At 41.3% G+C, this 24,570-nt stretch overlaps 1 gene segment (V, D, J or C); it reads right to left on the minus strand.

Moving 5' to 3' along the window:
* Positions 1–1,089: 1,089 nt before the first annotated feature.
* Positions 1,090–22,766, minus strand: LOC130362989 (Ig gamma chain C region-like). The segment is given in 7 exon segments: positions 1,090–1,826; positions 4,256–4,576; positions 4,773–5,096; positions 6,631–6,930; positions 17,120–17,174; positions 22,060–22,130; positions 22,694–22,766. Coding segments are annotated over 7 exon segments (1,467 nt in total).
* Between the last annotated feature and the right edge of the window lie 1,804 nt (positions 22,767–24,570).

Consider the following 24,570-nt stretch of genomic DNA (forward strand, 5'->3'; position numbering starts at 1 on the left):
TATACATTGTATGAGTAAGCTGGGAGTGAGTGTCTATCGATTGTGTTTGTTGTGTCTGATGATGTTATTTTGTAAAAAAAAAAAAAAAAGGTATACAATATATCTGGCTTTAGGAGCATATTGTACACATGAACAAGCAGGCTAAGCTTTTATGGCTCTAGTCAAATGAAATCCACACATATCAAAACCCATATTAAATCGGAACAAGCTTATAGAGAGAACAAGAAGACTGCTCAACTGTGTGACAACACCATAGGTTATAGATGATACACGTCCATGGTTGTCTTATAGAACTTTAATGTTCAACATTAGGTCTTTCAGGTGTCAAAGGAAATTTTGAATTTGGGCTGAAAAAAGTCTCCATGTAGGCCTAGTCTTATCAGCTTATCCCAATGACTACAGGTCTTGTCCATTTTGCCTGTTCCAAACCATTATGTTAAGGGTTGAATATTTACATCCTTTGCAATTTACAATATATTTAGGGCATCACTGTTGGGTCGTAAGTCATTCAGTCTGTATTTTTCTTCCCCCCCACACTTCTAAAACATCCTGACAGGCTTTTTGTTTAAAAGAGTACTCTGGTGCAGACTACTCCTGCTCCGTCCTGCCCGGGCTGCAAAAAAAATGTAAATAAACCATCACTCACCTTCCTGGGTTCCCGCGGAGTGCAACTACAGCTGATCGGTCCTCCGGTCCATCTTCTTCATACTATTATGGGCAGAGGCAGAACATCGCGGCAGCCGGCGATAGGCTAAGCGCCATGTGACACTTCGTTCACACAGATGTATGAAGAAGATGGACCGGAGGACCGATCAGCTGTAGTGGCGCTCCACGGGAACCCAGGAAGGTGAGTGATGGTTTATTTTCATTTTTTTTTGCAGCCCGGCAGGACGGAGCAGGAGTAGTCTGCACCAGAGTACTCCTTTTACATTGTATAAAATTGGCCCTTGTGTATCTACATAGCTGAAACATTAGACTGGAAGCGTCATAGGGACACACATTCTCTGTGAGGTATTAAGGCAGTATTATACACGTAAGATTAGTATTGGCTTGAGAACTCCAGTAGACAAAACAATAGACATGTTTGGTTTAGTAATATCATCTTAAACAAGAGTTTATTGAGATACAAGCATGCATGACATAACAAGACAAAATCTAGTGTTCCACACACCAGACACACGAGAAGGGATACAGAGTAGATATACATGACATACATTGGTTAGAATCATGATGGCTAATATTAGTACAATGCAGTTACTATATGTTAAGATCAAATCTGTGTTATGTGTTGGTATTGAGGCTTCATAACTGTGTCCTAGAAACACTGGAAACACAACTAAATGTTGCTAACTTAATATCGGCATCGCCTTATGACGCTAAACATTAGTGGCTGATGTTCCACACATCAAACTGATTTAAAAAAATGGTTTACAGATACTAAATAATATATAGGAGGACAAGTCAACAAGCATTTGGGCCTGGTCAGGGAGAAAATCACAAAAATTATTTACCCCTAGATTTCTTTATGTCTTTGGAAGTGATCTTGCCATGAATAGCCCTGCATGTTAAAGTTGCACCTCTGTTCCAGTCAGATTTTTCAATTGTGAGTGTACTATACATAAAGTAGGTCTCTTCATCTTCTTGCTGGATAGGCTCAGTGTTTTTGTAGTAGTCCTCATCCTGGACAATGCTATTCTTCAACCACTGGATATTAATAGGTTTAGGCTTGAAGTTTTTAACAAGGCAGGTCACAGTAACAAAGTCATGGGATAAAAGTTCATCCGCATGCGGTGGGAAGATATAAACTGCTGGTTCTATGGTTTCAACTGAAAAAAATAGAGATGCAAGCTATTAAACAGTACTTTTATTACATTGTTTTTTCTTCTCTACGCCTTTACATTTGCCAATAATGCTACTTGATGAGAACAAGTTTATGGTAGTAAGTTAACCCCTTGCCCGATGGGTCCTGGTTGCTATCAGCAATCGGGACCCATGGCTAATGTTGGACATCGCCGATCATGCTGATGTCCGGCATTAACCCTTTAGACGCCACAATCAAAGTTGGTCACGGCATCTAAAAGCGGGATAATTCCCGTGCTGGTTAGCCCAGTGGACTGGCCGGGACAGCCGCGACGAACCCGTGGCATCCTGATCAGCTGAGAGGATGGGGGAAGGTCTCTTACCTTCTTCCTTGACGTCTGATCATCGCTCTATTGCTCCATGCCTGAGATTCAGGCAGGAGCAGTAGAGCGACGATAACACTGATCAATGCTATGCTACGGCATAGTATTGATCAGTGTTTGCAATCATGGTGGCTATAACATTGCAAAAAAAGTGTAAAAAATAGTTAATAAATGTGCTTTAACCGCTTCCGTAATAAAAGTTAGAATCACCCCCCTTTTCCCATTTAAAAAAAGAAATATGTAAACAAAAATAAACATGAAAACATATGTGCTATCGCGTGCGTAAATGTCCAAACTATAAAAATATAATGTTAATTAAACCACACGGTCAATGGCGTATACGTAAAAAAATTACGAAGTCCAAAATTGTGTGTTTTTATTCATTTCTTATACCCTAAAAAATGTATAAAAAGTGATGAAAAAAACGAGCCCTCAAATCGCCCCATATGCAGAAAAAAAAAAGTTATAAAATTAAATCAAACCTATTGGGTATCCTTGCGACCATATGGACTTACAGAAAAAATATAAGGTGTCAATTTTACAGAAAACTGCACTGCGTAAAAACGGAAGCCGCTAAAAATTACAAAATGGTGTTTTTTTTCTGGTTTCGCTGTAGATTTTCTGGTGAAATTATTAAGGGTATTACAAAGTAAAATTGTTGGCACAAAGAACAAGCCATCATATGGGTCTGAATGTGGAACATTGAAAGTGTTATGATTTTTAGAAGGTGAGGAGGAAAAAAAAATGTGCAAAAATGAAAAATGGCCAAAGAGGGAAGGGGTTAAGAAGAAGATCAGGAACCTGGGTAGAATGAAGTGAAGCGAATAAAGTGAATACGTATTTCCCTTTTGTTAAAGGAAAACTGTCATCAGTGTCACCACATCAACCTGTTGCTACAGGCCGGTAGTGCGGGTGACACTGATCAAATTATACTTACCTGTCTGTGATCCGTGGTCCTGCTGTCCCAGTATCTTCCCCTGTTCCCTCTGTTTGCCTGGCAGGCTTGGTGCACGGGCAGAGCTTCCTGACGTCACTGCTGCTGTTTCCCCAGGCCTACTCACATCTGGGCAGAGCAGAGAAACAGCAGTGGTGACATCAGGAAGTTCAGTCTGTTCCCCAAGCCTGCAGCTGAATTGAGGGAACCACAGATCGTAGATATATAAGTATGGTTGTCATCAGTGTCACCCGCACTACACACCTGTAGCAATAGTTTAGTGTGGTGACACTGATGACAGTTTTCCTTTAAAGCCAAGGCCAGGGCATCCCACATGGTATACTCCCATACAGCGTGCAATTAACTTTAACATAGAGCCCTTATATCACAGTACAGTATGGTGTCCAAATAACGGGGCCATCTCTTGACCTAATAACACTTTTACACTGTTGTCTAAAATGCTATACAGTGCCACTACTGGCATATGCAGTTGGGCAAATTTTTAATACTCCACACCTGGTGCACATGGGAAAATTTTTACATTTTTGCTTAAACAACAGGTTTGTGCAAAAAGTTTGGCAATCTGCGACTCATTCTACAGGTGGGTGGGGATTAATGCAGAGAGGTGTGGTTTTGTGTGAAGGGTGGATGGCCACCCCGTGCACCAAATTGACTATTAAATAATGCCTGCCATAAGACAAAATTGTAGTTTAAATCTATGCCAGCTTTGAGCTTGGGCTGCCTAACATGCACCTGGATTTAACAAAAGGTGTGCACCTCTTGATAGATCTGGCGTGATCATACACTGGCCGGGTTTACTTAAGACCAGACTTTAAAAAACGGTCTTTGTAAATTCCCTACAGTAAAAGTAATAAACCGTTTAACACCTGTACAGCGATTCCACATAACGCCTACTACTGGAGACTAATATCTATCTGTTATCTAATAAAAGTAATTGTTAATCATAATATTATTAGTAATTATGAACCATAATATTATGATTCACAGTAGTCCAAAACCTCAGGTACCCATCAATATGTGGTGTCCCTTCCTGCACAGCCTTATAGGTTGTACACTCTGAAGTCCAGCCCTGGTTCAAGCAATGCAGATTATAGTTACTCAAAACAAATATTCTTACCTTCTGTCATTTTAATTTGCTTTTCTATTGGAGATGGAAGGTCACTGGTTTGGACAACGCAGGTGAAGGATTTGCCACTTGACCAATCAGATAAACTTAGTTTTAATGTACTTTTGACAATATATTGCCCAGAGTAATCTATTTCAGGTTCTGAAGTAAATGACAATGCTTTTTTGCCATCCTCTCGGATCCAGTTGATAACTAAGGTGTCTGGAGATTCTAACTGAGACACCTGACAGGTTACTTTTGGTTGTTTAGTGACTAAGATGTCTTTAGGAGAAGGCGGGTAGACAACAACCTTTGGAACTAGATTTTCTGGCACTGTAAGTGAAATATAAGACATAATGGAGGAGTTAATTATTGTTCCTATTAGTTATGCTTATTTGCTTGTGACGATCATATGAAATAAATTAAACATTAGACCACAGAAGGTAAGAGCTGAAGATTTCACAGAAAGCTGTGACTTCATCATCATCGTCATAATGTCACCGCCAATGATTAAGAAGGCTATTCGTACCTGGACACTTCTTTATAGTGTCTTCTTTTCTGGTCTGAGTTGCTGGATGAATCACTTTACATGTGTAGGAATCTCCAGCATTCCAGTCATTTTTTGGAACACTGACTCTGCTTAAAGACCCAAAGGTGCCATCATTGTCTTTGTAAGGAGTGCTGTTAGATGAGATAATAGATGTCTCCTCTCCATTCAACAGCCATCGTATGGTAATATCCAGAGGAGAGTATCCGCTAATGTAACATACCAGATCAACAGAACCTTTTTCACCACAGGAAGCCTGCATGACTTCTACTGTAGGTGAACTGGGTTCACGTCCTGAAGAACATGCTATAGAAATAAGACATACATTGAATGTTATCATAGATTATGAACTTGCTTATCTTTTTCTATGTCAATGTGTATTCAGTGTAATGCAAAAATACCAGTAAATATTATATAGGTTTTTTTTATTACTACCAAACTAAATGAAATAGCTATGTCGGTCCTCAATTGTAATTTCAGAACTTTTTGAATAGGAATTATTAGTTTTTTTTCTCCTTGCTGTTCAAGAGCAATAACTCTATTATCCTTCCATTGAAAGAGCCAAATTAACGTTAACCGGCATGTTACTTGTCAGTACGATTACAGCGATTTTAAATTTACATCATTTGAAATATGTTTTACTACTTTTTATTTACAAAATTAAAATCATGCCATTTAAAGGGGTACGCCCCCTTCCATAGACTTGCATTGAGGGGGTGGGGTGTGAAGTCACGAGGGGAAGATGCCGTGACGTCACAAGCCTCCGGCCCCTGTATCACCAGTCATCAGGCACGGAGTGAAGTTTGCTCCATGCACCAGATGACAGGGGGTGCTGCAGGATGGCGGGGGGTTCCCAGAGGCAGGACCCCGCGATCAGAAATTTTATCTCCTATCCTTTGGATAGGGGATAAGATGTCTAGGGGCGGAGTAACCCTTTAAGAATAGACAGGACTTTTTAATCACTTTTTACTATGATTCAATGTTGTCTAGGATGTGAGGTGACCATAATGAACCAACATTTGGCATTTTCCTTTATTTTATTTTATAAGTATTCACCTTGTGGCATAAATAAAAGCATATTTGAAACATTTGAAACATGGGAAAAAGGAGTGTTTTGAATATTTAATATAAGGCATTTAAAAATGTATATATTTTTAAAACATTTTTAATACATTATTAGTTACCCTCAGGGACTAATTGGTTTCTTGATTTCTTATACAGTATGTTACTGTAAAATTGTTATCCTCCTATTACCTCCGGCCTATGACAGGGTAAAATAAGAGTCCCAGCATAGCAGATATGTAGACTTTAAGAAGACCCCTGGCTGACATAACAACCAGTCAGCATTTCATTTTTGGGGTCTGGCTTATTATAGACCTATCAGGACCGACATCTGTCATCTAAGTGCATATCTGGTTGCTGATTATGGTGAGTGATAGCAGCCACCACCTGCTGTGTATGGAGCCTGTTCCACACTCCACCAGCGTGGTGGATGTTGCCAAGGGGTTAATGTTAGCCAAACAGGAGCTTGTATGAGGGCAACCAAAAATTCTAAAAAAAAGAAAAATCTTGGGCATGTTGAATTTCAATACCACTGACCATTTTTTTTTTTGTGAGATAAGTGCTCTAGGGGATTCTTTATTTAATAAGTTATCTGAAACAAGAGGTATGCTTTGTTTGTGGCTATAAGAAGTATTGAAAAAATTAGATAACATTATTTGTGGCTATGTTCATCATGTTCATCACAGCCCTCAAGGGCTGCTCTAAGCAGTCACATATGTAACCCAGATAAGAATCAATGTAGAACCGCTTCAGTCATAAGAAATAATTGTGATCTCACCTGGAACCTCTTTGTCGATTTTAACACCAGATGGTTTGTGGTTTACATTACACACATATTTCTTATCACTTGTCCAGTCAGATGCAGAGATAGTCAGTAGACTAGTTGAGTGGAAGAAGCCCTGGCTTCCAAGTATAGCTGGGAAGTTCCTAATTCCACTTGTAATAGAACCAGAATTCCACTGTACGTCTACAGGAGTTGGGAAGTAACCAGTAGACAAACACCCAATAGAGACTGTACCAGAGGGTGCAGGATTACAGCAGGGCAACAGAGGAAAGACTGTAGGACCTTTTGTATCAACTGTAAATAAAATACAAATATGTTACTTTGTAACATAAAAATAGCAAAATAATACCATGCTGATTGGAAATTCTTTGATTTAAAAACTGTAGGAAGCCCTCAGACATAACACATCATTTATAGCTTTGATCTCCCCATATGGGAGTAAGGGTTTTTGGACTCCCTTAAACATCACAGTAAAGGTATTACCACAGTCTCTACCCCTATGGTTAAGGACCCTAATATTGATAGACCCATGCATCCATCATCTGTTATCCACACATACCCTATTATATGGGGAGATGTGCAACTGAAAAAAATTATCAGTTAGTTAGCTGATCGCTTACCCTATTACACAGGGTGGTATAAGCCTGTTTAGTCAATAATCATCAATAATGAGGCCCTTATATTTGCATACCGACATGGGAAATGTACTGTAATAATTTTGTAATGTTTGGTCTTTATCATGCATTTTTATATACTATGGTGCTCTTAAAGAGAGCTACATTTTCTGGTGTACTTTGGATGCTACTTGCAAAAAAGCCAGTTCTTTTAGGGTTGGGTTACACTGAGAGGATACGCAGCATATTTGACGCTGCGAGAAATATGCCAAGCAGCAGACAATTTACAGCATATCAAATATCCAAGTGGAAACAGCTCACCTCCGGACTGTTAGCACCCGTGCTCGGATAGGCCGGTTCCGCCCCCGGCCACACAACGAAGGAACAGAGAAGAAAAATCCAGCATCCAGGTAAGTTCCAAGGGTAAACTTTATTGGAGGTAGCAATTACACGTATATCTCTGACGCGTTTCGCGCGTTAGCGCTTGGTCATATGTCTATGACTAAGCGCTAATGCGCGAAACGCGTCAGAGATATACGTGTAATTGCTACCTCCAATAAAGTTTACCCTTGGAACTTACCTGGATGCTGGATATTTCTTCTCTGTTCCAATTTACTGCATATGCTCTAGGAGCAGACACACAGGGCTTTTCCCCCCACAGCCCTGTCTCTGTAATAAAGTTCGGAGGCCGAGTCTTTTTGTAGACACAGGGCTGCAGCCAGAAAAGCCCTGTGTGTCTGCTCCTAGAGCATATGCAGTAAATTGTCTGCTGCTTGGCAGATTTCTCGCAGCATCAAATACGCTACGTATCCGCTCAGTGTGACCCTACTATAAGACAGCTTTGATCGATGAGGTCCGAGTAATATTTGGCACCATTGAATGTTTGTAAATTTCAAATTGTGCTAAAATTATCAAAAGGATGCAGTCAGCATGATACATTTAGAGCAATTCTCTAGATATGTTAGACATATTTCTCGCCTTATGGTTATATACAGGGCAAGTCTTTAAAGGGGTATTCCGGGATCTAAGCTTTTATCCCCTATCCATAGGATAGGGGATACAATGTCTGATCGCAGGGGGCCAGCCGTTGGGCTCCCCGCTGTATACAGGGCTGCGTCTCCAGTGTCGGAAACTTTCGGGTTTCCGAGACTGGAGATGTGACGTAACGTCACTTGGTAAAACACCTGTGTTACTGAAGCGCATGCACTGGATTCCTGTCTGGTAGCGCCTCCCTACAGTACAGGGAAGTATTACATGTTCTGTACTACTCCTAAACTATGCCACTAGGTGAGGGTGGCTCCATTTTACTTTTTTAGGACACTGTGTGTACTGTACAGGACCCTGAAGAAGTTCTTGTCCTCTACAAAGACAGTGATTTACAGCTCCCAGCAGCTCTTTTTTGTGTAAGGACTTGTGTATCTACTTATTTTTCTTTAATCCTCACTTTTTCCTATTTTTGGATTACATTTTGGGGGCTTCAGAACCAATTACCAGGTTTTCATAGAGTTATGGTCTCAACATACAATGGTTTCAAGATACAATGGTTGTCCTGGAACCAATTAATATGGCACTTTAGAAACATGCCTCTAGATAAAGATAAAGGCTTGCAGAGCTTAAAATACACCACATGTCTTACACATGGAAATGTCCTCCTATTGGGTTATATTCCCTAGTATATACCTCCATTATATGACTCTGATGTAAAGCCATACAGTGGCATACATGAGGTATACTTTTTTTTTTTTTGCAGTGGCCTACCAGATAGGAAAGCACAATGTCATGCACTTTTTTTTTTACACAATGTCAATGTCTAATGGAGGCTAAAAGGACATTTTGGTCTCAGTTGGAACAATGGGGCTTATAAGGTCAACCTATGCTGACTTTTCCAGCAGCACAACCTAAACATGTTCACCTGAATGCTGTGTAAATATAGCCTAAGATACATGTAGTCAGTCTTCTGCATTGCCTATGCAGTAAAAAAAATAATAAAAAAAAAATAAAACAGAATAAATAATATATATATATATATATATATATATTAATATATATACCACCCTAGTGGAGACTAATAATAGGACACTAAAAACACTGACTTTTCCCTCCTGTACTTTTGGCCAATATTGGGTTATTGGGTCAAGGCTATGTTCAGCATAAGTGCTGGGAGATTTATCGACTTACACACTGCATATTTTACCTGTGTGAACATAGCCTAGGACACAATTTCATACAATGTTGACTTAAAACCTTTTGTCTAGGCTTTAAGAGCTGAAAATGTACTATTACTTAGGAATATAAAGATGGACATTTCATTGCTATTATTTCTTCTTGGTTGCACTGCATTATTTACCACTATATATTTATGTAGCTCTACGAAGCTAGTACTTCTGTCCTTGCAATTCAAAACATTTACTTATGCTACTTGCTAAAATGCTAACCATTTCCAATTGGAATTGACCTGGCTATTTCTAGCTTAATAAGCTTGTATGTTGCTCTAGGCTTGTAATGCATTGAATTCACTTCTGTTATTTAGGGCTAGGGCTACACACAGTTTTTTTTGTGAGACTGTTCTGTTTTAAATGGGCACCATCATACTAAACCAAGGATATGTTTAAATCTCCTGTGCGATCTCATAACCGAAGACTTAGGCTATGTTCACACGTTGAAATGTTCAGGTGCAAAATCTCCTTGAGGACATTCTAAAGACTGCAGGCACTGGCATAGCATGCCAGCGCTAGGCCGGCATGGGAATGTGCCATCTCATAGACGGCTATGTCTGGAGGTGGACAGATTCATTCTTTCTGTGTACAAGGAAATCGGAACTTCTGTGCCAGAAACATCTGGTGCGAAAATTCCGCCATGTGCACAGCTCAGCAGAATCCCATTGAATACAATGTGACTCTGCTGCTGTGGAAATTCTGAGGTGTAAACAAGACTGATGTCATCAGGAATCGGAAAGCTGGAAGTTCAATTGACTTTTATGGGGCTTCTGGCATTCTGACTCCTCGCATCAGTTTTGGGGCAAGTTTCAGGCTACGAGATTGCCTGGGACATTTAAACATATCCTGCCATAGCTCATTGTGACAGGTACACTTTGTCTAATAAATGGTGGCTGCAGTCCACAGGGTGCATGGAACTCAGAGTCCTTTGCACAGCAGCTTTAGCTCAAAAAATTGAAAATCTTTCTGCCAAAAGTTTTCCATTTTTACTTTATGTAGCCCCATACATGCCTAGGCTTGCGGAACATTAAATTTACTATAGGTCTTTTATGTTGCTTGGTAAAGCTAAAGGCTCTTTTAATTATCTGGCAAAGCTAAGCTTTTTTGCAGCCCTGATTTACCACACTGTATGAGAGAAAAAGTGGAGAGATTTTTCCACAGCAAACAATCACAGTTCAGCTTCCGAGCTCTGGTAAAGTGAAAGCTGAGCTGTGATTGGTTGCTATGAGAAAATATGTCACTTTTTCTCTCACACAGTTTGATAAATCTGGGCCACTATACCTAAAGCCTACCCCTACTGTTCCATGCAGTAATACAAGTGTTTTCCCACTACATTGCTCCTGACGTACAGAGCTTTCAATAAACCCCAGACAATTTTGGTAGCTCTGCATTTTTCCCATTGTTATGCTTGTAATACATGCAGTTTACCACAGGTATTTTGTCCTGTCATTGTGCTCCATTATAAGAGCAAAACAACAAAAATAATAGTGGTATGAGATCCTCGCATACCGGAAACCCCCATTATGGTGACTACCATTTTACTGGACAAAATAGCATAGTACCCTGCACTATTTTGTCTGAGATTTTTTTTTACAGATTCTGCAATGAAGGCTCCTAATGCAACCTCAAATACAGAAGTGAAAAAAGCCTTAGGCTATGTTCACACCTCATCATTTCTGTGCGGAATTCTGCATTTGGATTATGCACAGAGATGCCGGAGCAGCAGAGTCCCGTTGAATTCAACAGGATTCTGCTGTGTTGTGCACACGGAGGAATTTCTGTGCCAGAAGTTTCTAGCACAGAATTTCTGATTTCCGTGTCTGAAGAAAAAATAAACCTGTTCATTCTTTATGCGGACTCCCCACGGAATGCATAGCCATCTATGAGACAATGCATTCCTGTGTGGTCCTAGCGCCGCCACATTGATTTTCCGTGTGGACATTCCAAAGTGTGAACATAGCCTTAGCAGGTTTTCCAGTACCTCTCTCTAGACCTGCAGTATATTAATAATACTCTATACCTACTCAGGTAGCCTCTCCATAGGGTTAGAGAGCTAAGGTTGGGTTCACATATATCAGGCATCCGGCATAGTTTCCCTCAGGTGCAAACCTGATGACTGATGCTAGAACTGATCCCATTCATTTGAATGGGACAGTTCACAATTATTCAGCATTTTGACACAAGATAGTTGAACACACCAGAGGGCCCTGGACAGGGGAATGCATCTTGCTCAGAAATAATGGACGCCGGATGCCATACAACTGATGCAACTTGTCAACAGTTGTGGCATCAGTTGTGTCGAGTTCACCTATGCCAGAAGCCGGACATTTGTGAACCCAGTCTAACAATTTCCCACTCAGATTTTAACATGTGTACCTTCCTGTAGCATTACAAATCTAAGCAATCTCCCAGCAGATCCTGATTTTTCCTGCTATTCTGTAGCATTATCTGAGCATTCTCCCCTACAGATCCTGATTTTCCCTGCTATTCTGTAGCATTACACATCTGAGCATTCTCCACAGCAGATCCTGATTTTCCCTGCTATTCTGTAGCATTACACATTTGAGCATTCTCCACAGCAGATCCTGATTTTCCCTGCTATTCTGTAGCATTACACATCTGAGCATTCTCCCCAGCAGATCCTGGTTTCCCTACTATTTTGTAGCATTACACATCTGCACATTCTCCCCAGCAGATCCTGATTTTCTCTGACAATCTGTAGCATTGCAAAGCTAAGCATTCTCCCCAGCAGATCCTGATTTTCCTGCTACTCTGCAGCACTACGCATCTGAGCATTCTCCTCAGCTGATCCTGTTTTCCCTGCTATTCTGTAGCATTACACATCTGCGCATTCTCGCCAGCAGATCCTGATTTCCCCTGCTATTCTGTAGCATTACACATCTAAGCATTCTCCCCAACAGAACCTGATTTTCTCTGCTATTCTGTAATATTGCAAATCAGAGCATTCTCCCCAGCAGAACCTGATTTTCTCTGATAACCTGTAGCATTGCACATCTGAGCATTCTCCCCAGCAGATCCTGATTTTTCCCTGATATTCTGTAGCCTTACACATCTGCACATTCTCCCCAGAAGATCCTGATTTTCCCTGCTATTCTGTGGCATTACACATTTGAGCATTCACCCCAGCAGATCCTGATTTTCCCTGCTATTCTGTAGCATTACACATCTGTGCATTCTCCCCAGCAGATTTAGATTTTCCCTGCTATTCTGTAGCATTACATATCTGAGCATTCTCCCCAGCAGAACCTGATTTTCTCTGATAATCTGTAGCATTGCACATCTGAGCATTCTCTCCAGCAGATCCTGATTTTTCCCTGCTATTCTGTAGCATTACACATCTGAGCATTCTCCCCAGCAGAACCTGATTTTCTCTGATAATCTGTAGCATTGCACATCTGAGCATTCTCTCCAGTATATCCTGATTTTTCCCTGCTATTCTGTAGCATTACACATCTGAGCATTCTCCCCAGCAGATCCTGATTTTTCCCTGCTATTCTGTAGCATTACACATCTGAGCATTCTCCCCAGCAGATTCTGATTTTCCCTGCTATTCTGTAGCATTACACATCTGACCATTCTCTCCAGCAGATCCTGATTTTTCCCTGCTATTCTGTAGCATTACACATCTGAGCATTCTCCCCAGCAGAACCTGATTTTCTCTGATAATCTGTAGCATTGCACATCTGAGCATTCTCTCCAGTAGATCCTGATGTTTCCCTGCTATTCTGTAGCATTACACATCTGAGCATTCTCCCCAGCAGATCCTGATTTTTCCCTGCTATTCTGTAGCATTACACATCTGAGCATTCTCCCCAGCAGATTCTGATTTTCCCTGCTATTCTGTAGCATTACACATCTGACCATTCTCCCCAGCAGATCCTGATTTTCCCTGCTATTCTGTAGCACTACACATCTAAGCATTCTCCCCAGCAGATCCTGATTTTCCCTGCTATTCTGTAGCATTACACATCTGAGCATTCTCCAGAGAAGATCCTGATTTTTCGCTGCTATTCGGTAGTGTTACACATCTGAGCATTCTCCCCAGCAGATCCTGATTTTCCCTGCTATTCTGTAGCATTACACATCGGAGCATTCTCCCCAGCAGATCCTGATTTTCCCTGCTATTCTGTAGCATTACACATCTAAGCATTCTCCTCAGCAGATCCTAATTTTCCCTGCTATTCTGTAGCATTACACATCTGAGCATTCTCCCCAGCAGATCCTGATTTGCCCTGCTATTCTGTAGCATTACACATCTGAGCATTTTCCCCAGCAGATCCTGATTTTCTCTGCTATTCTGTAGTATTACATATCTGAGCATTCTCCCCAGCAGATCCTGATTTTCCCTACTATTCTGTAGCCCTACACATCACAGCATTTTCTCCAGCAGATCCTGATTTTCTCTGCTATTCTGTAGCATTACACATCTGAGCATTCTCCCCAGCAGATCCTGATTTTTCGCTGCTATTCGGTAGTGTTACACATCTGAGCATTCTCCCCAGCAGATCCTGATTTTCCCTGCTATTCTGTAGCATTGCACATCTGAGCATTCTCCCCAGCAGATCCTGATTTTCCCTGCTATTCTGTAGCATTACACATCTAAGCATTCTCCCCAGCAGATCCTAATTTTCCCTGCTCTTCTGTAGCATTAGACATCTGAGCATTCTCCCCAGCAGATCCTAATTTTCCCTGCTATTCTGTAGCTTTACACATCTGAGCATTCTCCCCAGCAGATCCTGATTTTTCGCTGCTATTCGGTAGTGTTACACATCTGAGCATTCTCCCCAGCAGATCCTGATTTTCCCTGCTATTCTGTAGCATTGCACATCTGAGCATTCTCCCCAGCAGATCCTGATTTTCCCTGCTATTCTGTAGAATTACACATCTAAGCATTCTCCCCAGCAGATCCTAATTTTCCCTGCTCTTCTGTAGCATTAGACATCTGAGCATTCTCCCCAGCAGATCCTAATTTTCCCTGCTATTCTGTAGCTTTACACATCTGAGCATTCTCCCCAGCAGATCCTGATTTGCCCTGCTATTTTGTAGCATTAGCTGAGCATTCTCCCCAGCAGATCCTGATTTTTCCTGCTATTCTGTAGCATTGCACATCTGAGCATTCTCCCCAGCAGCTCCTGATTTTCCCTGCTATTCTGTAGCATTATCTGAGCATTCTCCCCTACAGCTCCTGATATTTCCCTGCTATTCTGTAGCATTACACATCTGAGCATTCTCCCCAGCAGATCCTGATTTCCCCTGCTATTCTGTAGCATTACACATCCGAGCATTTTCTCCAGCAGATCCTGATTTTCTCTGCTATTCTGTAGCATTACATATCTGAGCATTCTCCCCAGCAGATCCTGATTTTCCCTGCTATTCTGTAGCATTGCAAAGCAGAGCATTCTCCCCAGCAGATCCTGATTTTCTCTGCTATTCTGTAATATTGCAAAGCAGAGCATTCTCCCTAGCAGATCCTGATTTTCTCTGCTATTCTGTAGCATTACAAAGCTGAGCCTTCTCCCCAGCAGATCCAGATTTTCCCTGCTATTCTGTAGCATTACAAAGCAGAGCATTCTCCCCAGCAGATCCTGATTTTCCCTGCTATTCGGTAGCATTACACATCTGAGCATTCTCCCCAGCAGATCCTGATTTTCCCTGCTATTCTGTAGCATTACACATCTGAGCATTCTCCCCAGCAAATCCTGATTTTCCCTGCTATTCTGTAGCATTACACATCTGAGCATTCTCCCCAGCAGATCCTGATTTTCCCTGCTATTCTGTAGCATTGCACATCTGAGCCTTCTCCCCAGCAGATCCTGATTTTCTCAACTATTCTGTAACATTGCAAAGCTGAGCATTCTCTCCAGCAGATCCTGATTTTCTCTGCTATTCTTTAGCCCTACACATCTGAGCATTCTCTCCAGCAGATCCTGATTTCCACTGCTATTCTGTAGCATTACAAAGCAGAGCATTCTCCCCAGCAGATCCAGATTTTTCTGCTATTCTATAGCATTACACATCTGAGCATTCTCCCTAGCAGATCCTGATTTTCTTTGCTATTCTTTAGCATTGCAGAGCAGAGCATTCTTCCCAGCAGATCCTGATTTTCCCTGCTATTATGTAGCATTTCACATCTGAGCATTCTCCCCAGCAGATTCTGATTTTCCCTGCTATTCTGTAGCATTACACATCTGAGCATTCTCCCCAGTAGATCCTGATTTTCCCTGCTATTCTGTAGCATTACACATCTGAGCATTCTCCCCAGCAGATCCTGATTTTCCCTGCTATTATGTAGCATTGCAAAGCAGAGCATTCTCCCCCAGCAGATTCTGATTTTCCCTGCTGTTATGTAGCATTGCAAAGCTGAGCATTCTCCCCAGCAGATCCTGATTTTCCCTGCTATTCTGTATCATTACCCATCTGAACATTCTCCCCAGCAGATCCTGATTTTCCCTGCTATTCTGTAATATTGCAAAGCTGAGCATTCTCTCCAGCAGATCCTGATTTTCCCTGCTATTCTGTAGAATTATCTGAGCATTCTCCCCAGCAGATCCTGATTTTCCCTGCTATTCTGTAGCATTACACATCTGTGCATTCTCCCCAGCAGATCATGATTTTCCCTGCTATTATGTAGCATTGCAAAGCTGAGCATTCTCCCCAGCAGATCCTGATTTTTTCTGCTATTCTGTAATATTGCAAAGCTGAGCATTCTCCCCAGCAGATCCTGATTTTCCCTGCTATTCTGTAGCATTATCTGAGCATTCTCCCCAGCAGATTCAGATTTTTCCCTGCTATTCTGTAGCATTACACATTTAAGCATTCTCCCCAGCAGATCCTGATTTTCCCTCCTATTCTGTAGCATTACAGAATCTGAGCATTTTCTACCTCTGCCCAGAACTAGCACTTGCAGAGCTTGAGGGTTACACCTGTGCTTTAATGTATCATTGGAAACAATGAACTTTATATTTCTGTTTCTCCATTCAAGCTTCTAAACTAAAAATCCCTTCACATGCAATAACCTTGCATTGTAATCTGCATAAATATATACAACTAAGGTGATTTTGTATGCATATATAAAGCTACAATACATGTTATTTATTCTGCTATTCCTATATAAATCCTTCTCCCACTTCAGTTAGTATCTATGCTTAAAGTAATGAAGCTTTCCTAAGAGATAATGGATCATATATCAATTACATTCCTAGATTTGATCTGCATACACTGTATATATCCAGGTAGCTATACATCAAGAAATTATGTCCACATATTAAGCATTGTAAATCTCCATATTTTTTATATTGTGGCTCCTCTCGAGGTATTTATTATTATTTTTTAATATAGTGACTCCTTTCAAGGCATTTTGGTTTTCTTATTTCAGACCTCATTCTTCTGTCTACTTCCTTAACCATTACACATTCAGCACTGATATAAGAATCTGTATTCACGTAATAATCTCAGTCAAGGCCCTGCACACAGTTCTATTATTATTATAACCATAATAACTATTAATATTGTCTGACTAAATTATGATGTATATTCTTAGGCTATACTAGTCCTCAGTCAAACAGTAAGACAGCTGTTTAGGTAAGATATTCTACGTATCTAGTTATACGACTATGATCTTACAATACTTACCCCTGTGTTCATGATTCGACTCATTGCTAACTTCACTTTGGTCATCATCGGGAATCTGAGTTTAATAAAGTAGAAGGGAACATGGATCTCATGTATAGTTGGGTAAATCACAGATACAGTAACCCTACGTCTAAAAATTATCATGTTTGATAAATAACTAATAGATTTTGTATAAAAGTATCTTAAAAGAAATAATCTGTGATCAAATATGGAAGATATACACAAAACATAAAAGCTGAAAAAAACATACCACATACCTTATATTGAAATATATGTGCTTTTGTTTCATGATGTAGTTATTATTCAGACTTACGTCATCCTCTCTTTAGAAAATACTTTTCTGGGACTGTTCCAATGGGGCTTGAAAATATCCATATGCATGCTGCAGGAACAGCCCTATTCACACAGTTTCAGTTGCAAAAATGTCTGCCTTATGTGAACATATCCTTATGTAAAAATGTCATCACTGCTCTTATTGCACTGGAAAATCCCCTTTTCCTCCCATACATTCCTATTGCTAAATGTATCTCTTATTTCCTTTCTGTATAGCACTTAATGTAAGTGACATAGGCAGAAGGACATTTGGTATCTATTCTAAAATATGACTTTGTGCTAAGTTGTTTGTGGCTTCATTCCATCTGAACGCTCCACTTAAATACATGTTTCATGGTACAGATCATATATGGCTGATAATATCTACAGTTTCTTAGAACAAATCTAGTGCCATGATGACATCTTACCCCATAGATAACTCACTTCCAGCTGACTTGGTTCTTTGAGTCTTTAGTATCTATCTTTGTAACTGGGGGTGTATATGAAACAGATAAAAATAATTTCACACTTCACATGTTCAATGAACCAGCTGTTCCTGTAATGTTTTCTTTCTCTTTTCTGAGCTTCTTCCTATATATTAGGCAATTACATATACAGAAATTCCTTAAATGGGCTATCTGAAGATTGAAATTTGTCACCAATCATAAGAATTTAGGTCCTTTGTTCCCCAACTACTGTTTCATTTATTCTCTAGGGGGCCTTTCAAACACTGGCAAGCACTGATCTCAGCTATGTTCAGAAGTCTTATGGGGAGTGAAGGGAGCTGTCAAGCATTAGCACAGCCACTCAAGGGGTCTTCTTTCTTATGATCAGTGGGCGATCCAGCAATTGGTCCTCCACCTGTTGATAGAGGATATTGTTTAATCAGGAGTTTTCCTAATAAGATAACACATCTCCATATGTCATATTAGGGTATTTTGATATTACAGAAGGGGTCTTTTCTATTATCCAGAGCGGAAACAAGCTGACAATGTGTGACTCACTTTGGTAGGGCCACAATGAAACAATCCACCTGAAATGAATTTACATCACCATACGGTTCATATATGGTCCACCATATGGTGAGCAAGGTTTGGTTCAGTATAACACCATTGGTCCAGTTCTTACAACTGATGCATATCACCATGCAAACATGTTATAGATGTGTGGTGGCGGATGAGAGGATACTGTCTTGAGGGGGTGTAGAGTATTTAGGGTGTTGCTGTGCAGGATAGGTAAGGGTGCTGTTAACCCTTGTCACTCATGACGCCAGGGTGAGGGTTAAATGCTGGGTTTCTTGATAGGCCTATTGCCACCCTTCCCATGAGCAATAGGTGATGCAGAAATAAAGGATTGTCCACAACCGCTGTTTAACTGAAAACTTGCTGGAACTTTTACTGAAGAATTTCTGTACATGTAGTAATAGTAACAGTCCAAATAACAGGGTCTCTTTACATATAGCTTGAGCAGTGATTGACAGTCGGTTGGGATCAGATAAGCCCAATTTAGCTTCTTAAGGATTGTATAGCAGAGATCCGCTGCATTTAAGGGAGTATTTTGGTCCAGTGATCTTGCGATGAGTAGCGGGGAATTGCTTAGTCTATCCGCTATGTTAGAGGCCGAGGCCGCAAGGCTTTGGTCTAGTAATTTGTCTTGTAAGCTGCGGAGGTCCTACCTCTTCCAGAGTCAGCAACCCAAGAGAGGGATCAAGATGGCGCAGGTCCCTTATATGGGCAGGGCCTGGCCGTTTTGGTCCGTAACAACTGTCACTCACCGTTACAATGCATTGTGGGTGAACACGTCACAGGAACCTCCAAAGGTCCTGTAGCAAAACCATAGAGTTCTAACCTAATCACATGACCCGCAGGTCCTGCTATGCTCCGAACAGGTAGATAACTAAATATATACACATTTATACTTATACTTATATTTATATTAATAAGAACTGCTATGTAGTCATCGACTAAGTGAGAGGTGACAAGGGGAAAACTACAAAAGAGGGACCCCGACGTTCTAGGGACTCTGACTATGGGGACCTCTATATAGGTAACGCATACAATGCGGTACTGGGACACCACAGATGTCTGAAATCGGCCTTTGCCATAATATGGGGTCAGTTGGGGTCATTGGTTAGGCCAAGACTGTGTGTAACACAGATGCAAATAAATGCGTTCATATTATGCTCATGTGAAAGCCGCCTTACATTGTCATTACATTACTTTACTTGTGTTATACTGTAAATCCATTGTATAGTCCAGAGCTGCATTTACAATTTTGCTGACTGGTACTACAAACAAAACCTAAGTGTACATGTCACTTAAAAAGCTATTGACATGTCCTAGAGACAAGTCAAAAGTTTTGATCGGTGGGCGTCTGAGGGTTCAGACCTCCAGCGATCAGAAGAATGAGCCGGAAGACGACAACTTGGCTGAGTGTTCCTCTTTCTGGCTGTGATCGAGACACGCTCCATAGACTTACATTAAGAATGGGCCTCAATCACGTGGAACAGAGCAGGGAAAGAACCCACTGAGCATGGACTTCTCCATGCTCATTCTTCACATCGGTTGAGGTCACATGGCTTAATAAAACCTAACCATTGGTAAAAATGTCCATTCACAGCCAGTGCACAGAAAATAAAGCACATTTATACAATCAGCTGATCACCATATCCTTATCCCATCTCGATACTCAGGAATTTCCCTCTTAGTTACCTACTGGCTGTAGCGGTAAAACCTCTGATCACCAAGGGTCTGGCTTAAGTATTGTTACTGACAGTATTGTTGGGGAATGTTTTCTTCGGCTGTTCAGTTACTCTGCAATGGGAAGAGAAATATTTTGTTACTAGGTGTACGGTAATGTTTTAGGTCCCAGCACATGTTTTTCTAAAGTGCTTTTTCCAGCTGGTCTTAAAATAATTGCAAATATTTATGCTATACATGTGAAATCCATGTTAGTCACTCCCATGTCCTCAGTGTGGGTATTAGAAATGAGAAGCCAGCATAGGGTGGTGACCCTATGTCCATGGACTACTGGCAGATTATTTTAATATAAAGGGGTACTGCAGTGTAACACAAGTTATCCCATAAATGCTGAGACCCCACCACGATCTCCTCCAGGGTGCCCTGGCTCTCCCATGGACAGAGCTGTTTCGACTCCCCGCACGAAGCGGAGGCTGGCATGCTCCCTTCATGAATCTCTCTGGGAGAGACAGAGATAAAGCGTTCATGTAGACATACATAGAGATATATGGAGGGGGCACCAGTCCCCTTGCACGGAAAGGAGATTGCTTTGTGCATGAGGAGAGCGAGGCACAGTGCAGTAGATTGTGGAGGGTCCCAGTGGTCAGACCCCCGTCATCAGGCACTTATCTATCCTTTGGATAGGGGATAAGTTGTGTTACATTGCAGGACTCCTTTAACAGTTTCCATTTGCAACATAGAGGCGTGGATTTAATGTTCCTGTGCTTTACGTAAACTTCAAATGTCACAAAATTCTTATGCAAATATTTTTTGACATTTTAACACTTTGGATAAGCTCATCAAATTGGTGGAGCTTGGAGTAAAGTGATAGTGAATACAGGCAATACAGTGCTCAATATTATGTAGTGGCATGCATCTCTACATAAATCTAATGCGATTTAAATGCTGTTAAAACAAAGTGTTTTTTTTTTATGATCCATGCAATGAATATGACATTTATTGGAGAGATAACCTGTTTAATATTCGGTTAAGTGAGTAACACATACAGTACAGACCAAAAGTTTGGATACACCTTCTCATTCAGTTTTCTTTATTTTCATGACTATGAAAATTGTAGATTCACACTGAAGGCATCAAAACTATGAATTAACACATGTGGAATTATAGACATAACAAAAACGTGTGAAACAACTGAAAATATGTCATATTCTAGGTTCATCAAAGTAGCCACCTTTTGCTTTGATTACTGATTTGCACACTCATTCTCTTGTTGAGCTTCAAGAGGTAGTCACCTGATATGGTCTTCCAACAGTCTTGAAGGAGTTCCCAGAGATGCTTAGCACTTGTTGGCCCTTTTTGCCTTCGCTCTTCGGTCCAGCTCACCCCAAAACATCTCGATTGGGTTCACGTCCGGTGACTGTGGAGGCCAGGTCATCTGGCACAGCACCCCATCACTCTCATTCTTGATCAAATAGCCCTTACACAGCCTGGAGGTGTGTTTGGGGTCATTGTCCTGTTGAAAAATAAATGATGGTCCAACTAAACGCAAACCGGATGGAATAGCATGCCGCTGCAAGATGCTGTGGTAGCCATGCTGGTTCAGTATGCCTTCAATTTTGAATAAATCCCCAACAGTGTCACCAGCAAAGCACCCCCACACCATCACACCTCCTCCTCCACACCAGCACACCTGTGAAGTGAAAACCATTTCAGGTGACTACCTCTTGAAGCTCAACAAGAGAATGCCAAGAGTGTGCAAAGCAGTAATCAAAGCAAAAGGTGGCTCCTTTGAAGAACCTAGAATATGACATATTTTCAGTTGTTTCACACTTTTTGTTATGTATATAATTCCACATGTATTAATTCATAGTTTTGATGCCTTCAGTCAGGAAAATAAAGAAAACTCTGAATGAGAAGGTGTGTCCAAACTTTTGGTCTGTTCTGTAGTTCTAAGAAAAGTAGCTCCACCATTGTTCGTTCATGGGGAGTTCTAGCAATTACTAAAACAGAAAAGTCATAAGATAAAAAGACAGTACATAATACAGTTTGGGCCCTGCAGATGCAGAGTAATAAATCTGAGAAATTAGGTTTTCTGAAGCACAGTTCCTAGAAGGTTTATGGGATCAAAGAGACAGACTCTGCCCAGGATTTCAAAATGTGCCCCTTTGGTCCCTACGGTACATTATTGACAACAATTCTATTCTATCCTGCCACAGTGAAGGTAAGTAGTCATCCCACCCCGGCACTTACAGCATTACTGGCTTGGACACTGTGACTAATTGGTTATATGAAAATGTAATGGCAGAGCATTAGTTTGGCTTTTGTAGTCCATGATTTATATCCCATTAACCTCAATGAAACCCCAAGTGGCCAATTACTTTGCCTACACCTTGACCCAGCATTGGGATGTAAATGGTCATATTTTGAGATATTTTTAGCTTAAACCTAAGTCATATGTTTAGTGTTGCTATTAAGTTTAAGAGTTATGAAGTTAAAGGGAAACTTTCATCTGTGTTGGGTACAGGCAGGTAGTGCCGGTGACACTGATGATAACCATACTTACCCACCCCTGATCTGTGGTCCTGTTCGTCTTTTATATTTAATCTGTCGGCAGGCTTGGTGCATGGCAGGAGCATGCTGACGTCACTGCTGCTGCTTCCCCAAGCTTGCTCGCAGCAGGACCCTAGCGTTGAAGCAGCAGCAGTGACGTCAGTGTGCTCCTGTCATGCACAGGCCTTCTGCCAGATTAAGGGTAGGGTAACAAGCAGCATATACGCAACATATTTGACGATATTTTACGCTGCATATTTCAGTGCTAGCAAAATCTATGGGTGTTTATTCTTACTCCCATAGACTTTGTTAGCACAAAAATATGCAGTGTCAAATACACAGCATATACACTACATGTGACTCTATCCTAAAGAAGATATCAGACAAACAGGACCATGGATCAGGGGTAGGTAAGTATGGTTGTACCAAAAGGTAAGTGTGGATTACAGATTCCCTTTAATTTTTTATATTTTTCCAAAGTAAAAATAATAGTTTTTGATTTTAAAGTATTTATCTTGTGTACAGAGTTTTTATTTTTATTTTTTTTATTTTTTATGAAGTACAAGTGGGAGTTGTAGTTATACAACAGCTGAAGGTACACTTTTCCATAGAAAAAATGTGCCTCCAGCTGTTGCAAAACTATAAGTCCCAGCATGCCCATAAGGGAATGCTGGGAGTTATGGTGGTCTGCCTCCTGCTGTTGCATAACTACAGCTCCCAGCATGCCCTTTTTGCATGCTGGGAGCTGTTGCTAAGCAACAGCAGGAGGCTGTCACTCCCCACCTACTACTGCTCCCGCACACATGTCGCCGCCGCCGCTCCTGGGGCCCCGATCCCAACATTGACGCCGGGGATCGGGGTCCCCAGCTCCCGGGGTCTTCTTCCCGCACCCACTCACGTGCTCCGGAAGAGGGGCGGAGCGGGTTGCGGGAGTGACACCCGCAACAGGTGCCCTGATTAGTCGGCCGGTAAACCGGCCGACGAATCAGGTCGATCGTGAGGTGGCACCAGTGCCACCTCACCCCTGCTGGCTATTGCTGTTCGGGGCCGTCAGAGACTGCCCCAAACAGCCTGTAATTCCGGGTCACCAGGTCACTGGAGACCCGATTGACCCGGAATCTGCCGCAGATCGCTGGGCTGAATTGTCCAGCAATCTGCGCCCATCACGAACATGGGCGATATGCCGCGATGCCTGCTGAACGATTTCAGCAGGCATCGGGCACCGGCTCTCCTCCGGCTAGCGGCGGGGGGCCGGGATTTGACAGGACGTACTCAAACGTTCTGAGTCCTTAAGGACTCGGAAAAGGGGCCATTTGAGTACGTCCTGTGTCCTTAACGGGTTAAAGGGGTACTCCGGTGGAATTTTTTTTTTCTTTTTTAAAACAACTGGTGCCAGAAAGTTAAACATATTTGTAAATTACTTCTATTAAAAAATCTTAATCCTTCCAGGAATTATTAGCTGATGAATGCTACAGAGGAAATTCCTTTCTTTTTGGAACACTGATGACATCACGACCACAGTGCTCTCTGCTGACATCTCTGTCCATTTTAGCAACCGTACATAGCAGATGTATGCTAAGGGCAGCATGGTGGCTTAGTGGTTAGCACTGCTGCCTTGCAGTGCTGGGGCCTTGGGTTCAAATCCCACTAAGGACAACAATAAATAAAGACATTATTATTATTATTATAATAACATCAGCAGAGAGCAGTGTGTTCGTGATGTCATCAGAGAGCATTCCAAAAAGAAAAAAATCTCCTCTGTAGTATTCAGCAGCTAATAAATACAGGAAGGATTAAGTTTTTTTAATAGAAGTAATTTACAAATATGTTTAACTTTCTGGCACCAGTTGATTTAAAAAAGAAAAAAAAAATAGTTTTTCCACCGGAGTA

This window comes from Hyla sarda, chromosome 1, assembly GCF_029499605.1.
Source record: "Hyla sarda isolate aHylSar1 chromosome 1, aHylSar1.hap1, whole genome shotgun sequence".
NCBI classification, from domain to species: domain Eukaryota; kingdom Metazoa; phylum Chordata; class Amphibia; order Anura; family Hylidae; genus Hyla; species Hyla sarda.